This window comes from Stenella coeruleoalba (genome assembly GCF_951394435.1).
Source record: "Stenella coeruleoalba genome assembly, chromosome: 10".
Taxonomy (NCBI): Eukaryota; Metazoa; Chordata; class Mammalia; order Artiodactyla; family Delphinidae; genus Stenella; species Stenella coeruleoalba.
Genome location: NC_137156.1, coordinates 33,423,601 through 33,439,318, shown reverse-complemented (window position 1 = coordinate 33,439,318; position 15,718 = coordinate 33,423,601). Strand labels below are relative to the sequence as shown.

General features: G+C 57.5%; 1 protein-coding gene and 1 pseudogene across 2 annotated transcripts in view; one reads left to right on the top strand and one right to left on the bottom strand.

Annotated features, from left to right (window-relative positions):
• Window positions 1-851: 851 nt before the first annotated feature.
• Window positions 852-15,718, top strand: part of TTBK1 (tau tubulin kinase 1) — a gene marked incomplete at its 3' end in the record, with an annotated part of 35,647 nt that continues 20,780 nt past the window's right edge. Inside the window, exons 1-12 of the mRNA XM_079934268.1 lie at window positions 852-998; window positions 5,903-6,050; window positions 6,298-6,371; window positions 6,571-6,711; window positions 7,503-7,607; window positions 8,047-8,112; window positions 8,561-8,653; window positions 8,739-8,864; window positions 10,165-10,319; window positions 11,252-11,483; window positions 11,718-11,896; window positions 15,075-15,636. Coding sequence (XP_079790394.1) covers window positions 891-998; window positions 5,903-6,050; window positions 6,298-6,371; window positions 6,571-6,711; window positions 7,503-7,607; window positions 8,047-8,112; window positions 8,561-8,653; window positions 8,739-8,864; window positions 10,165-10,319; window positions 11,252-11,483; window positions 11,718-11,896; window positions 15,075-15,636 — 1,989 coding nt within the window. The 5' untranslated portion in view covers window positions 852-890. The remainder of the gene's footprint in view (window positions 999-5,902; window positions 6,051-6,297; window positions 6,372-6,570; window positions 6,712-7,502; window positions 7,608-8,046; window positions 8,113-8,560; window positions 8,654-8,738; window positions 8,865-10,164; window positions 10,320-11,251; window positions 11,484-11,717; window positions 11,897-15,074; window positions 15,637-15,718) is intronic.
• Window positions 4,509-4,897, bottom strand: LOC307192783 (small ribosomal subunit protein uS8-like; annotated as a pseudogene). Its single transcript has one exon. The product of its transcript is annotated as a small ribosomal subunit protein uS8-like (transcript).

Sequence of the window (15,718 nt, the reverse complement as noted above, 5' to 3'; positions counted from 1 at the left end):
ACTTCCCCACTGTCCTCACCTCCCCCCAGTTCAGCCTGCCTCTCTCCCTCTGAGTGGCCACAGGGCTGCCATACCTCTAAAATCCACGTCTTGAATCCATCGCCTTATGTTCACCCCATCACTCACGTCCTTGCTTCTCACCCCCATGGCCGTGTCAGTGGTTTGGGCTCAGCTCTGAGTACGGTGGCAGCCTCCTCACTCAGCACCGTCCTCAAGGGGCTGTTGGGTAGCTCCTCATTTTCAGATAATCACATCTCCCATGGTTGATTGGAGGTCTCTGTCACTCTGGTGTGTGTCTTCCCTGGGTCACCCTTTGGTTCAGCAGGTCTCCCCTTTCCATAAGCCTCAGATACACAGTTCCTTGGGAACGGTGTGGCACGGGAAATGTGCGGGTGTGGGGGCCACAGATCGAATCCCCAGACTGGTCCTTCTTGGCTCAGGTCTCCCCGGCCTAGGCACTGATTCCAGTCTGGTGCGCCCCTCGGTCAGCAAGTCTTCCCCACATTAGTTAGCATGTCTCTTTGGGAAACCCTTTCCCCACAGCCTGTTCACAAATCATTTTCCTCTCCTTTTTCCATTACATGTGTGTGCCCATTGCTGGTTTTCACATCTCCAGTTTGTAGTTTGTATCTCCCTTCCTGTGAATGGCATTTCTGTCTTCTCCTCTGACCTCCACTTGATTTTTACACAATGTTTCCCCCATTGACCCCTGGAGCATCCACCCAGTGGGCCAGGGAAAGATGCCTGCCAGGAGAATGGAACTCCCCTCCTCCATATCTGCAAGTGGGTCCCGGGTCCTAGCCTGCCCCCCTCACAGTCCCTCCCCACTCCCCCAGGTAGATGGCCCCCTCAGGGCAGGCCCTGCGGACACCCCTCCCTCCGGCTGGCGGATGCAGTGCCTAGCGGCCGCTCTTAAGGACGAAACCAACATGAGTGGGGGAGGGGAGCAGGCCGACATCCTGCCGGCCAACTACGTGGTCAAGGATCGCTGGAAGGTGGTGAGTGAGTGACCCAGCAGGGTAGAGGGACGGGTGGGGGAGGATGGGAGGAGAGGATCTGGAGACCTGTTAAAAGAGGTGCCTTGGCGCCCCTACCCTAAGAGGGAGGTGCCCCTAAGCTCATTTGCATATGGCTTGCAGGTCATTATTTTGCCTACACTTGTGGACAATCGCTTTCTCCCAGTGCCCTCTCTCCAACCCCGCCGTCTCTCACCCCTTTCCCCGCTAGGTCAAGTTGGTCGGGCCCAGCCTGCAACAACTCCTGGTTGGATGTCAGAGCAGGAGCTGCAGAGCTCATTGAGGGGAGGAGGGCGGGGTGGGGGAGGGGGCCGTTTCTCTGCTGGACCTTGGAGAAGGGCAATGAGTGAGCCCCTCCTCTTCCGCAGAGGACAGAAAAGCTTGGGTTCGGGGAGAGAGGACCTGAAGGCGGCTCCCACCGCATCCGCACTCCATCTTCTCTATCCATCCTCCTCCCTTCACTGCTTCCTGCGGCAGGTGCAACATGCCGAGACTCCATCTCCCAGCGTGCCTTGCTCCTCCAGCCCAGGACTTCGGGCTGCTCGGTCTGCTGGGAGTTGTAGTCCGAGCTTCTTCAGGGCTTTGCCTCTCGGATGGGAGGGCGACACATGAGGGTCGAGGCAAAGGCAGTGTAGTGTATGTTGAGCGGAACCTATGAAAAATCAATCCCAGTCCCACCGCCCCCCTTTTCTTTCCGATGCTTGAGGGCACTCTGATGTCCTGTTTTTATGGGGGCAGGATGATGTGGGGCAGAATTTGGGGTGACTATGTGAGCTTGTGGGTCTGCATAAGGTGGGTGCTCGGCTCACCAGAGGTGCGGGGTTGAGAGGAGAATGGGGCCTGGCTGCGGGCAGGTCTCCATGGCAACAACTACCCAGTGGGCAGGTCTCCTAGTGGCCAGGGAGAGGGGCAAAGGTGGCAACGTTGTCAGAGATGTCTCTGGGACCGGAGGAGGTGAGGGATGGAGCTGGAGGGGCCCGAGAGCTGAGGGAAAGGGCTGTCTATGTCCCAGAGGGGGACTTCCTGAGGGGGAGAGGAAGGGGACAGAAACTGGGAGAGGAGGAGCCAGGGCAGTAATCAAAGGCATGAGGGTCTGGCAAAGTGAGGCGTGTTCCTCCAAGACGCCACCCTCACCCCCTCCGGGTCCTGCTCAGGGCATAGTTTCTGGCAGATTGGAGGCAGGAGGACTTTTGCATTGAATAGGTGAGAAAAAGAGGGTATTCACGCACATAGTGAAATTGGGTTAGAAATTTCCTGTGCTTTTTGAGGGAGGGGGTGGGAGATGAGTGGGGAGAGAAGTGGCGGGGGGGGGGGAGGGGATAGGGGCAAGCCCTCAGTCTTTGCCAGGTGACCTCGCTTTCCCCTCCCTCCCTGGACCCTGGAGAAATAGAGAGGGTGGGGTGCCAGATGCCTGCCCTCAGCCAGTCTCCACGAGGGACAGACAGAGAGTGAGGCACAGCTCAGGAGCCAAGAAAACTGCCCAGATGGGCTGTGCCAAGAGAAAATGAGGGTCCATGGCATTTGGTGGAGTATTTAAAAATAATAGCATTTTTTTCTTCTTGAGGGGTGCCCCTTAGAATCAGAACGTCAAAGTATAATAACAATAAAAACTTAGCATTCATTTTGAGCACTTACTGTGGCCGGGCGCTATGCAAAATGCATTATCTCAACAACCTATGGAGTAGATACTGTTATTATCCCCGTTTCACAGTTGTGGAAACTGAGGCACAGGGATTAGCTAACTTGCCAAGTTCCCGTGACTAGTCGGTGGAACCAGGTTTGTCTGACTGCTGGGGCAACAGTCACTGAACTATGTTGCTTCCTAAGAATTAGCCCATCTGAGAATCAGGATCAGAGAACGGAGGGAGAGTTGTGACATATATTCTAGTCCAACTCTCATTTTACAGAAGGGGAAAAGCAGAAACTCACCCCAGTTCACCCAGAGCTGGGCCAAGAAACCTGGTTTCCTTTTTCCTAAGTGAATGCTAGTCCTATTGTGTCATGTTTCTTGAGGTCCTTCGGCAGGGGAGAGGCTCCAGAAAAAATTTAGGAGGGGAGGAATAGGGTCTGGTGCAGGGAGGTTGAGAGAACATTCCTGTCACTGGGCTGTGGGCAAAGCTGTTTTGTGACTTTCGTGGGCCTTGGGCACTTTTGCCCTTACCGGCCCCTTCCAACATAATAAAGTACTAAAGATTGCAATTGTATGACTGCATTGCTATAATGAGGAATAAATTAATACTATATAATACAATTTTTTGACCTAAAAGTTCATTTCCCCCTTCTGATTGTAAAAGAAATGAAAACATTTTCATGGCCTCCTAAAAGTATTATTAGGGTGCCTGCAGTACTCCCCTGCCCCCAGAGGTTCTGTAATGGGTGGGTGGGGGGTGAGGAAGGAACTAAGGAAAGAGAAACAGACTCTGTTTGGAAGTGGAGGTGGTAGAGAAATACCCTTTGGCATCCTGGGAAAATGGACAGTAGGTGTCAGAAATGTCTTGGGTGCCCCGAGCCCTCCTTACCATCTCCAGCAAGGATTTTGGAGCCTGGCAGATCTGGCCTTGAATCTCAGCACTCACACTGTTAATCACAGTATAGTCAATGGTTCCTATTATTTCAGTTAAGACTGTGGGTTCTGCATCAGATTCCCTGGGTTTAAGTGAAACCCGGCTTTGCAACTTACTAGCAGTGTGAACTGGGGCAAGGTACTTAACTCTCTGTGCCTAAGTTTTCCTTTTGTGCAAAATGACAACTCCTGTGACCTTCCTTACCTGTGTTGCTGGGAGCCTCTGGGGATGAGCTGAGATGATGTCTGTGAGTCTGGAGCACAGAAAACGAGGTGTTTCCTCCACGTTCCCACAAAGAAAACCGTAAAGGAATCTAGAAGATACTAGAATCTCCCCTGAGTTTCACGTTCCCAGAGGAAGACATGCCATTGCTTCCCTTGAGTTTGCATCTGTCTCCTCCTGTTCTGAAATTCTGCTAGAAGTCTGACCTTAACTTTCATCTCAAGTAGAGAGGGACCCCGGTTTATCACTGTTCTTCCTCCCTCCTCTTTCCTGGGCACAAGAACCCAACCAGCCTTCCACTTGTCTTCCAAATCTTCCCTTCATCCTTCTCTCTTTTTCTAGAGTGTTTACAACTGTAACCTGCTGGGAACTCGCAGTCCTCAGCTCTGCCCTGCCCCCTATCTCTCACCATTCCCATGTTTCAACCACCATTAAACATTTATTGGGCATCCGCGTGCTGAATAACTGCCAAGGGGCGGGCTCAGATGCAGGAGGCTTAGAGTCAGGAGTTTAGAGATGCTCAGAGCAGCCTCCATCCAATCAGCTGCGGCTGGCACGTTACAAGCCAACAGGGCACAAGTGAGGACTCTGGAAGAGGTCAGGCCACCCATGGGTGGGGGGGCTCCCTGGGAGGGGAGAATTGAACTGTTTAGCTTTTTTTTTTTTTTCTGTTGAGGCATTTTCTTTGCACAGCTGTGTTACATCCCTAGAAAAAGAACTCCGGGATTTTCCCTCCTGTGTTTTTTCATCTTGCTTCCTCACGGTTCATGATGCCAGCTGAGGTTATCAGTACAATGAAACCACACTGACGGGACGGAAGCAGATTATTCTGCCATTTTTCTAGCTCTTTGAGCTGCACATCAAATCCGGGGCTGGTCACTCTACACTTGTTTAGCCTGCCTGTGAGGTTCACAGTAATTTTCCCAGCTCTGTGAGCATCAGTGATTTCAAACTCGCCAGTGTAACCATGCTTCAGCATCCCAGTGAGAAACTGGACGGTGACTTTGGAGCAGCAAAGCCTAATAAGAACCTGGCTTTTGCCTCACTTTTGTTGATGCTGTTGAGAGCATCAGCCGGGACCTTTGTGCGCACCATTATGACGACACGGAAAGAGGGCGGAAAGAGGTGTACATCTTTCTTAAGCCAAATGAGTCCCAACTTAGAACTCAGCACCTTCTCCCCTGTCCCCCCATCATTGCCAGCAGCACCCTCACTCTCCAAGACCCCTGGGCCCCTGACTTAATCCCGCCCCGTAACTCAGCTTTGCTCATCTCCCCTGGCCAATTCCGCCTCTGTCACCGTTCTCCCCTCTGCCTTTTCTCACTGCCTGCCCAGAACATCAGAGCTCCACTGCAATGCTCCCTGAGAACACACAGAGTCTCTTCAAACCTCCATCCCCACCATGTTCCCCTGGACAGGAGGCTCACCCTGGTTTGGGGCGTCTGACCTGGGGCCTCGGGAGTGATGTGAGCTTCAGCAGGGGACCTGGGCAGAGAACACCCTTTGCTGAGTCCCCTCCCCCGAACACTTCCCTCTAAATGCTCTCTGCCCCTGGTGGCATCTTTCAGGAGACTGCCAACCCCAGGAAGGGCTGGCCTCCCTGGGGGAGGGACCCACCTGAAGCTGCAAGGTTCTTGAAATTAGTTTGGCTTCTGGACGGAGGCGGCTCAGTCTAGGTGGGGGAGGGGGGGAGCGTGATATTTACTGTCCTTAAAAGGCTCACGGTGGCCCATTATCTCTTCAGAATCCTGCATCGGCTCGTCTCCTTGTCTCTGTGGAGTCTCAGGTCTCATAACTTTCCCACTGCCCACTCTGACATCTAGCCCCATGCGTGTGCGTGTGTGTGTGCGTGTGTGTGTGTGTGTCTGTGTCTGTGTCTGTGGATAGTTGTACACCCATGGGCTGAGCTCTCTGTCTCCAGCACTAGGAGAGGAGGTGGGAGCACGGGTGGGCGGGGTGAAGAAGGGAGCCACGGGGTCCTCCCCTTCAAGGACAGCCCCTGCCCCCATCAGTGAAGGAAGTGACCCAGTAATGGGTGGGGTGAGAAGCTGTTCAGCCTGATCCCTGTGTCCCCTATTCCCCTTTCACCCATCTCTGTAGCTCAAAAAGATCGGGGGCGGGGGCTTTGGTGAGATCTACGAGGCCATGGACCTGCTGACCAGGGAGAACGTGGCCCTGAAGGTGGAGTCGGCCCAGCAGCCCAAGCAGGTCCTCAAGATGGAGGTGGCTGTGCTCAAAAAGCTGCAAGGTGCGGGTCCAGGGCAAGATGGGAGGGAAGAGGTGATGGAGCCAGGGGCTGAGAGGTGATGGGCGAGGGGATGTGGGAACAGAGTCCAAGAGTGATGATGGGCCTAAGGGCAGGGGGAGGTGGGAGAAGTGGCCATGGGGCCAGGGCTGGGGGAACCAGGAATCAAGAGTGCACGGGAAGCCCACCTTAGGGCTGGGAGTGAGGAAGAAGGAGTAGGAGTTGGGAGACCCCTGTCTGTATCCCTCAGGGAAAGACCACGTGTGCAGGTTCATTGGCTGTGGCCGCAACGAGAAGTTTAACTATGTAGTGATGCAGCTCCAGGTGAGTCCCCGTGGCCCATCCTCCCTTCACTCTCCCCCAGGAGCTCTGGTGGTAGCTCCTGGGGTGGATGGAGACTGTGGCCCTGGGAGGAATGGGGAGTGGGCGCAAGCCTTTGGGGCGAGGCTGGGCAGAGTGTCATGGCGGTGGTGGTCGGATGGCAGCTGAGCTGGGCCTGTCCCCACCCCCACCCCCACCCCAGGGCCGGAACCTGGCTGACCTGCGACGCAGCCAGCCTCGAGGCACCTTCACGCTGAGCACCACTCTGCGGCTGGGCAAGCAGATCCTGGAGTCCATCGAGGCCATCCACTCCGTGGGCTTCCTGCACCGCGACATCAAGCCGGTGAGGGCTGCCCCCTCCTCTGAAGCACACACCCCGCCTCCTCTCCTTCCCTGGGTCCCCTGGTTTCTTCTCCAGGGCAGTGGTTGGGTGGGGACAGCCTCTTCTACCCATCCCCTCCTCCTGCTCTCCATCCCAAGTTCCAACTCTTCCTCTCCCCTGCCTCTCAGGAACACCCCTGCCTGCCCCTTGGGCGTGCCAGTGTCCTCCCCTCTTTTCTCTTCTCTTCCTTTTTCTCACCCCTGACCTGAATAGTCCTTGAACCTGGAAAGGTGAAGGGGTTGGGGAAGGATGGAGGGATTGAAGAAGGAAGGGCGACGAGGGGCTGGGGCTTGGTAAGAGATTCCAAGTAGCTGATTTTGTAACATCTTGGATCTTGGTGCTTGGACCCAATTTAAAGTGGTGAAAACTGAGGCCCAGAAAGGTTGGTTGAATGGCCCAAGGTCACACAGCAAGAACAATGCTGGTCTCCTGATGCCTCAGAGCAGGACAGTTACACTAAGCCACCCAGCCCTGCTGGGAGTTCCAAGGATTCGGAGCCAGGCGACCTTGGCTGGGTTGCCTCTTGCTGTGTGATCTCGGAGAAGCCTGCAGTTTGCTCTCAGTTTCCTCCCATCTAAAATGAGCATAATCACACCTGCCCCTCAGATAAGGTCCGTGACCTGCTGTACATATTGATGTTTTACCCTCACGTGAGTGTATGTGGGGTGGAAGGCCCCTCACCAGAGCTGTTTCTTGGTGTCCCCTGAGGTGGGCCTGGAGCCCCAAGGTTCACAGCTACTGTCTTCCCCCAGTCAAACTTTGCCATGGGCAGGCTGCCCTCCACCTACAGAAAGTGCTACATGTTGGATTTTGGGCTGGCCCGGCAGTACACCAACACCACGGGGGACGTTCGGCCCGTGAGTACCGCCGCTCACGGGAATCCTGGCATCCTCGCCCCACGCCCTGATCTGGGGACCCTTCACCAGTTTTCCCTGCAGCTGCCTAGACAGGCCTGGCCTTGTGTTCGGTGTCACCCAGTGCTGGGTCCACACGCGGCCTGTCCCCCTCTCCCCCTTGGCCTGGGTGGATGCCACTTCCACACCCTGTGGTCTGCCTGGTCAAGGGCAGACGCAGGGGCAATGAGCAGGGTCGGGAGACGGGTTTAGGACTGGGCTTGGTGTGTCAGGTTGCTCCTGACCAGGCCGACTCGGGAGTGCCGTGGCGGGTGGGGGGGGTGATGCGGGAGGAGGCGGTCAGGGCTAAAGTAGGCAGAATTAGGCTTGGTAAGCAGGGTTGAGATGTGGCCGAGGTCAGGGGCAGTGGATGACGTTCCTGGTGGTGTCCTCCCCTCTGCAGCCTCGGAATGTGGCCGGGTTTCGCGGGACTGTTCGCTATGCCTCGGTCAATGCTCACAAGAACCGGGTGAGTGGCAGGGCGGGACTGAGGGATGTGGGAACAGTAAGGGCAGAGGTCAGGGGCAGAATATGCTGCTGAGGAAGAGAGCAGGGCAGGCAGCTGTGATGGGAGGTGGGGAGAGGAGTGCAGGGCAGGGGCTGGAAGATGCCCCTCCAGAGACCCTGATTGGAAGAGGGCTCGGCGGGCGCCTCCCCTTGACGTCACCTTCTTCCTTGTATTGGGGATCCCCTCCTCTCTGTCCCATCACAAATCTCTGTGGATGAGAAAGCACACACGGAACTTTTGACTGTGGGATTCTGTGTGTTGGCGGGTCAGGAATGGAGCCGTGACTTCAGGGAGACCCCAGCTCTGCCCATAGGCACCCTGACTGGTGTCCCTCAGTGAAGGGTCAGCCTCCACTCCCAGGGAAGGACCTGAGAGCCATGGGTGACCCCCTCCCTGCTCCCACCCCCAGGAGATGGGCCGCCACGATGACCTGTGGTCCCTCTTCTACATGCTTGTGGAGTTTGCAGTGGGTCAGCTGCCTTGGAGGAAGATCAAGGACAAGGTGAGGGCGGTACAGCTGGGTCTGAGGGCAGGGAGGGCGTGTGGGGCAGCTGGGGCTGCATCTCCCAGTGCCCTCTTGTCTCCAGGAGCAGGTAGGGATGATCAAGGAGAAGTACGAGCACCGGATGCTGCTGAAGCACATGCCCTCCGAGTTCCACCTTTTCCTGGACCACATTGCCAGCCTCGACTATTTCACCAAGCCCGATTACCAGGTGGGAGCCTGCCTGCCTGCTCCTGCGCCCCCGACGCCTCTCTATGGGTGACTGTCTCCAGCGCCACCCATCCTGCTGAGGCCCTGCGCCCCTGCCGGCTTGGCCCTGAGCACCTCCCCCGGTCTTCCAACCACACGAAAGAAACTGTTGTGTGCTCTTGTAAACAGTAGTCACAGCTAAGATTTATCAAGAGCTCACCCTGTTCTCAGTACTTTTCCTGCATTAACTCATTTAAGCTTTAAAACAAGCCTTTGGTGATATTGCGTGTTCTTTATGTTATCATTCCAGCACTTAACAATTAATGAAGCCAAGTGCTTTCAAGGACTTTACACTGAAACTCTGCAGGAGGCCAAGTGGGATGATTATCCCCATCTCATAGATGAGGAAACTGAGGCCTGACAGCCTGGTTAGGAGCAGGGCAGGGCTCAGGCACATCTGACTCCAAGTCCAGTGCTCTTTCCAAGGCGCCATCACTACACCCCTATGGGACCCACTGATCAGAGAATGTTCTGCCTAGGATCCACTATGTGCGAGGCACGGCTACACACCGCAGGGAGCACAGATAGTGTCAGGCACACAGTGGGCTCGCAGTGAAGGGGGTCCTGCTAGCAGAGACAACCCTCTGGAGAGACCTAAGTCAGAAGTGGAAAGGTCTGTGGGGCCGCCACCTCCTGAACCCAGGGACCCAGTTGTTGGCAGAGGTCCCTTACTCGGGCAGTGGGAGGCCAAGCCCCCCAGGCCTAGCTCAGCCTCATGGGTTGCCCCAGACCACACAGCTTCGAGCACACCCTGTGCTGGGCCCTGGGCTGGCTGCTAGAAATGTAGAGGTGGCAGATAGGCCTGTGAACAATTCAAACCGCTGCTCTGTGCCCAATCGTGTGGGCGGGGTATTCAGGGAAGGCTTCAGAGTGGAGAAGACAGTGGGAAAGGCACTGCAGGCAGAGGAAGCAGCCTGTGCAGAGGCATGACCCCAGGTGGTGGGTTTGGGAAACTACTCCTGCTGCTTCTGCTGAGATGTGGAGTTGGCAGAGGAGGCTGGGGCTGGAAATCAGGGGACAGATCTCCAAGGGCTTGTGTCCAGCCAGTGGAGCTTAAGTCAAGATGATAATTTGCATGCTGATTTGCATACTTTGTGCATGTTGTCATTTAAAATCAATGTGCCCTTCTTTCAATGCCCCCTCGTGGCCCATCCCTGTCCTGGAAGGCCCCTCTCTTCCCCCTGCAATCCCAGCAACTGCCCCCTCCTCCTGGCTAGCCCCTGGGTCACCTCTCTGTCCTCCCGCCACCCCCATCCCTGCAGTTGATCATGTCAGTGTTTGAGAACAGCATGAAGGAGCGGGGCATCGCGGAGAACGAGGCCTTTGACTGGGAGAAGGCGGGCAATGACGCCCTCCTGTCCACGAGCACCTCCACCCCGCCCCAGCAGAACACCCGGCAGACGGCAGCCATGTTTGGGTGAGTCTTGGGAGGGGCGACGGGGGGCAGATGACCCCTGCCCCGAGGTGTCACCTGAGAAGCCAGTCCTCTCCTCCTCTTCCTACCTGGACACACCTGGCTGTCTCTCCTGTTCTTGGTGCTCAGAAGCAGGGTTCTTGAATCCCAGGGAGCTCTGCCACATCTCTCCCTTCAATCTGGAGATGGAGGGGGCATCCTTATTTGGAGTTCTGGACCTTACTGGGGAGCAGGGAGCCCTGAGTGAGATTCCCCCAGCGCCACAGTCTGTCTGTTTCTTGGTGGTCACACGCATCCATTCAGGGAACAGGTCTTGAGCCCTGGCACCAGGCCCTGTGGGGGCTCAGAGAAGAGATGTGCAGCCCCTGCCCTCCAGGCACTCTTAGTTGAGTCTGGGATGTTTGTAATCGATGGGTCAGCGATATCAGATCTAACTGAAAAGCACAAAGATAGAGTGGCCCAGGGAGGGGCCCGAGTGAGAAGGTCTCCCCACCCAGCCCTAGGGGTGAGCCAGGGGACACACTGCGGAGACTCCACAGGACTTGCCAGCACGTGAGGTGCCGGGTCTGTAAAGATATTGGTCCAGGAACTCCAAAGTGATTCTTTCTTTAGACCCATTTCCTAGTCTCAAGGAAGCCAGCCAGCGAAATGTAGTGGGGAGCTGGCAGGGCCGGAGAGCATCGAGATCTCCTAAATAAACCGAGCCAGGTGGGGCCGTAATTGCCCTCCAGCCCTCTGACCACCTGAGCCACCTGACGGTGGTCTGGTCCCAGAGGGTTTGCAAGCCAGGGATGGAGATGGGCCTACGGACGCCCCGACTCTGCCAGACCTTGCCTGTGCCCACTCTCATGGGTGGCGGGTGGTCTCCGGGGCCTGTGCAAGAGGAGAGGGCACCCCTGCCAGCCTTGCCCACGGCCCCCTCCTGGCCTCCACAGGGTGGTCAACGTGACGCCGGTGCCCGGCGACCTGCTCCGGGAAAACACTGAGGATGTGCTGCAGGGCGAACACCTGAGTGACCAGGAGAACGCACCTCCGATCCTGCCGGGGCGGCCCCCCGAGGGGCCGGGCTCCAGCCCCCACCTCGCCCCCCACCCCGGGGGTCCTGAGGCTGAAGTCTGGGAGGAGACAGATGTCAACCGGAACAAACTCCGGATCAACATTGGCAAAGTAACTGCAGCTGCGGAGGGGGACGCGGGTGGCCTTCCCCCTCCCACCTTGCTCCCCACCCGTGGGCCCCTCTCCCCAGCCGCCTGCCTGCTCGCCCTGCCTCCCTGGCCCGGCCCCATCCCAGGATCACCGGCATCCCAGTGCTCGGACCTCCCTCTCTCTCCTTCACCCCAGAAAACCACCTGCCCACATCTGCCCTGTCAGCCCCACTCATGGAGCTCCCCTGCCCTGCAGACCCCCTGTGTGGTGGAGGAGGAGCACAGCCGAGTTGCGGGGCTCCCCGGCTCCCCGGTGCGTGTCCCCCCAGACTCACCGACAACCCCAGTCCGTTCTCTGCACTACCGGAGGGTCAACAGCCCTGAGTCGGAGAGGCTGTCCACGGCGGATGGGCGGGTGGAACTGCATGAGAGGAGGTGGGTCTGGAGCCAGGGGGATGGTCAGGGGCCCCTGGTCCCCTCCACCTTCACACGCCTGGTCTGGAGGAAAGTTCAGATTCCAGGCAGAGGTGGGGGGACCTTGGAAGCGTTAAGAGGGTTCTACCTGGGCCTGGGGTCAGACTCAGTTAGAGTCAGTGACCAGCCTGGAGAGGGGGTGGGGGATGCAGAGGGCCCAGCTCAGACCACGGAGGGGCGTGGGGCTGGAGGAAGGTGTAGGAGGAGGTGAGAGCTGAGATGTAGGTGGGCGTGCTTCCAGAACCTCTTTCCCTGGGGACTAATCACAGATGCCTCAGAGCAGCTGGGGCCTTCTCCAGGCCCCTCCCCCTTCAGCTCTGGGGGAGGGGCCTGGAGAAGGGTTCGGGAGAGCCTGAGGAGAAGACAGACCAAGTTTTGGGGGTCAGGCCTCGGGGATCTGAATGTCAAGGAGGGACCTGGTTGGTGGGTGGCAGTGTTGGAGAGTTTAGACTTAAGGTGAGCCTTTAGGATGGGGGATGAGAGGGTGGCTGGTTGACCTTGGGTGGCTGATGGCCACTAGGGACCAGGGTCCCGTCCTCACCTTAGATCTGATGGGTGGGACAACCTCGGGTGGGAGACATGACCCCACCTCCCTTGGCTCCGGGTGGGGCTTCACCTCACAGCAAGGCGGAGGCCTTCTCTGCACCAGGAAAGAGGTCTCTTCCTGGGGCCCAGCCCTGGGGTAGGAGGTCCCTGCCTCCTCATGCCCCACTTCAGCCAGGAACCCCCGTCTGGACTCTGCCCCGAACTGCACGTCCCCTCTGGGATGGGCACAGTGCCCCTCTGGGGTGTGGAGACGCCCGAGTCAGGGCAGTCCTGTGCCAATCCCTGTGGCGACCCCAGGACAAAGAGACGCAGGCCCTGTCCGGAGGGAGCCGACAGCCCTCACACACACACTCACATCCACACACACCCCCACGCTCATACTCACACACACACACTACACTCACACGCACACTCTCACACTCACGTCCACACACTCACACACACCTTCACACATCCACCGCACTCACACACACACTCACACGCATACTCTCACACGCACACACACTCATTTTCACACGCCCACCACACTCACACACTCATACACACACACCCTCACCACACTCACACTCTCACAGGTTGAACTACCCGGGCCAGAAGACCACATTTTCATCCATCATCGCCCAGAGGGTTCAGGAAACAGGGAGGAGTCAGGAGGGGCAGTTTGGAAGGGATACGAGTGGAGAAGGGAGGTGGGAAATGCCCTGAGCAAAGACAGTCCTGAAGAGCACATTGGTTTGGTTCAGACTGAACCCTTGTTTCAGGGATGCTGGGGAGAGGAGAGGGCTGAGGAGAGATTTTCTGGAAGGTTCAGGATCTCAGGCAGGGCAAAAGCGTTTGGGGTGCTCTGGGGCACTTGGGAGCAGGAGAACCTATGAATCTGGTGAGATCAGGGTGTCCCACCTCCCTGCTTTCGTCAGTTCCCGCTCCCCCCACAGTCTTCGGCCCCTGTCTTCCTCTGGCTTCCTTTCTCCTTCACATCTATTTAGACAAACCATGCTCTTGGGAAAGGAAGTGACATTAGCCACTTACATGGGAGTATGAATGTAAGACCTGGGTGACCTCCCTCCGGGGCTTGTATTTTAAGCCGTATGAACAAATTGATAAAAATGTTGTGCAGATTGGAGTTGGCAGGTCCCACATAGGCTGGGGTATGATGTTGAGAAAGCCCCACGGGAGGCTTTGATCTCTCACCCTTCCCCTCACAGGCTCGATGCAGGGGGGAGGATGGCAGTCCGCCCCCTGTCCGCAGCCTGAGTGTGAGTGAGGCCTCTGTGGTTCTCAGGGGGGCACCCTGGCATCTGGGAGAGGACAATTCTTCCTTGTATAGCATCCTACAACCAGGAATACCCTCACCTTGGGGCTGGTACTCCCCAGTTGAGAACCTCTGCAAGTAACGTGAGATTCACAGCACAGGTTAAGATAACGATGGAAGAGATGTCCCCAGGTAGGATCCAGGTCCCAGAAGCAAATGTCAGAAGGGACCCAGCCCCTGCCTGGCAGAACTCGCAGTCTCCTGGGGTGGCAGATTCGTAAACATACACATGCTCCTCTCTGTGACGAGAGGGGACACAGGCAGCGCTGGAAAGGCAAATTAACCCCCATCATGCAAGAGGGAACAGCTCCCTGCAGGAGGTGACATCGAGCTGGGGTGGACGGCAAAGCGTGGGAGGACAGGCTGTGTGTGGGGAGTGGCATTCGTAAAGGCACAGAGGTGTGAGCAATTTGTGGAAAAGCAAATGAATTTGAGATGGGTCTGGCTCGGGGAAGGGGGAAATGGGGCCTTTGGCTGGCCGTCAGGGGCCTTGAATGCCAAACTAAGGCATGCGGACTTTGTCCCGGGCTGGGAGTCACTGGAGTTTGCTGGAGGTGGTGAAACCAGCCAGGTAGGCTTGAAGGGTGGTGGTAAAAGAGGCTAGAAAACCATCAGCAAACTCGAGGGCCAGGTGGGTGTGTTTGCCCTGGGTGCAGCGGGAGAGAGCCCGCATTGGGTGGGAGGCCTAGCTGGGCAAACATCAAATTGCCTTTAGGAAAGTCAGAAGATCCAGTTTCCGGGGCGTGGTTTGGAGGGCAGTGTTCCTTGGGCACAGGAACCGGATTTTACTTTTTGCCTGTTTAGATTCCTGGAACACAGTAGGCATTCAAAAATGCGTGTTGGGGCTTCCCTGGTGGTGCAGTGGTTGAGAGTCCGCCTGCCGATGCATGGGACGCGGGTTCGTGCCCGGTCCGGGAATATCCCACATGCCGCGGAGCGGCTGGGCCCGTGAGCCATGGCCACTGAGCCTGCGCATCCGGAGACTGTGCTTCACAACGGGAGAGGCCACGACAGTGAGAGGCCCGTGTACCGCAAAAAAAAAAAAAAAGAAGAAGAAAAAAAAAATTGTGTGTTGAATGAATGACTAAATGAATGAATGAGATCTTTGCAGGGACTGAGGTTGGAGGGTGGCAACCCAGGACGTGGCTGAGCCTGGCCCAGGGTGGGAGAAGTGCAGTGGTCAGGGGGTCTCAGGCATCAGCTTCCGCCTTGCCACCTCCTTGGGGTCCTTGGGGGTCCAGAGAGGCTGGGCACTGAGCCCCATGTTGGGTGGCTTTGCAGGTCACGAATGGATCTGCCCGGCTCACCCTCGCGCCAGGCCTGTTCCTCGCAGCCGGCCCAGATGCTGTCAGTGGACACGGGCCACGCCGACCGGCAGGCTAGCGGCCGCATGGACGTGTCAGCCTCCGTGGAACAGGAGGCCCTGAGCAATGCCTTCCGCTCGGTGCCGCTGGCCGAGGAGGAGGACTTCGACAGCAAGGAGTGGGTCATCATTGACAAGGAGACAGAGCTGAAGGACTTCCCCCCGGGGGCTGAGCCTAGTACGTCGGGCACCACGGACGAGGAGCCCGAGGAGCTGCGGCCGCTGCCCGAGGAGGGCGAGGAGCGTCGGCGGCCAGGGCCGGAGCCCGCCGTCCGGCCCCGGGGACGTGGCATGCACACACTGGCCGAGGAGGACCTGCGGCTGATGCCGGCTCAGCCCCTGCCACCCCAGCTGAACCAGGCCGATGGCCGGTCAGAGACATCACAGCCCCCCACGCCCGGCAGCCCTTCCCACTCGCCCCTGCACTCCGGACCCCGCCCTCGACGGAGAGAGTCGGATCCCACGGGCCCTCAGAGACAGGTAAGGTTGGGCTTGCACCCCACTCCCCACGCCCGATGCCCGCAGTCCTGGCACGTAGCCGGGAGTGCTCCTGTGTGCTCCC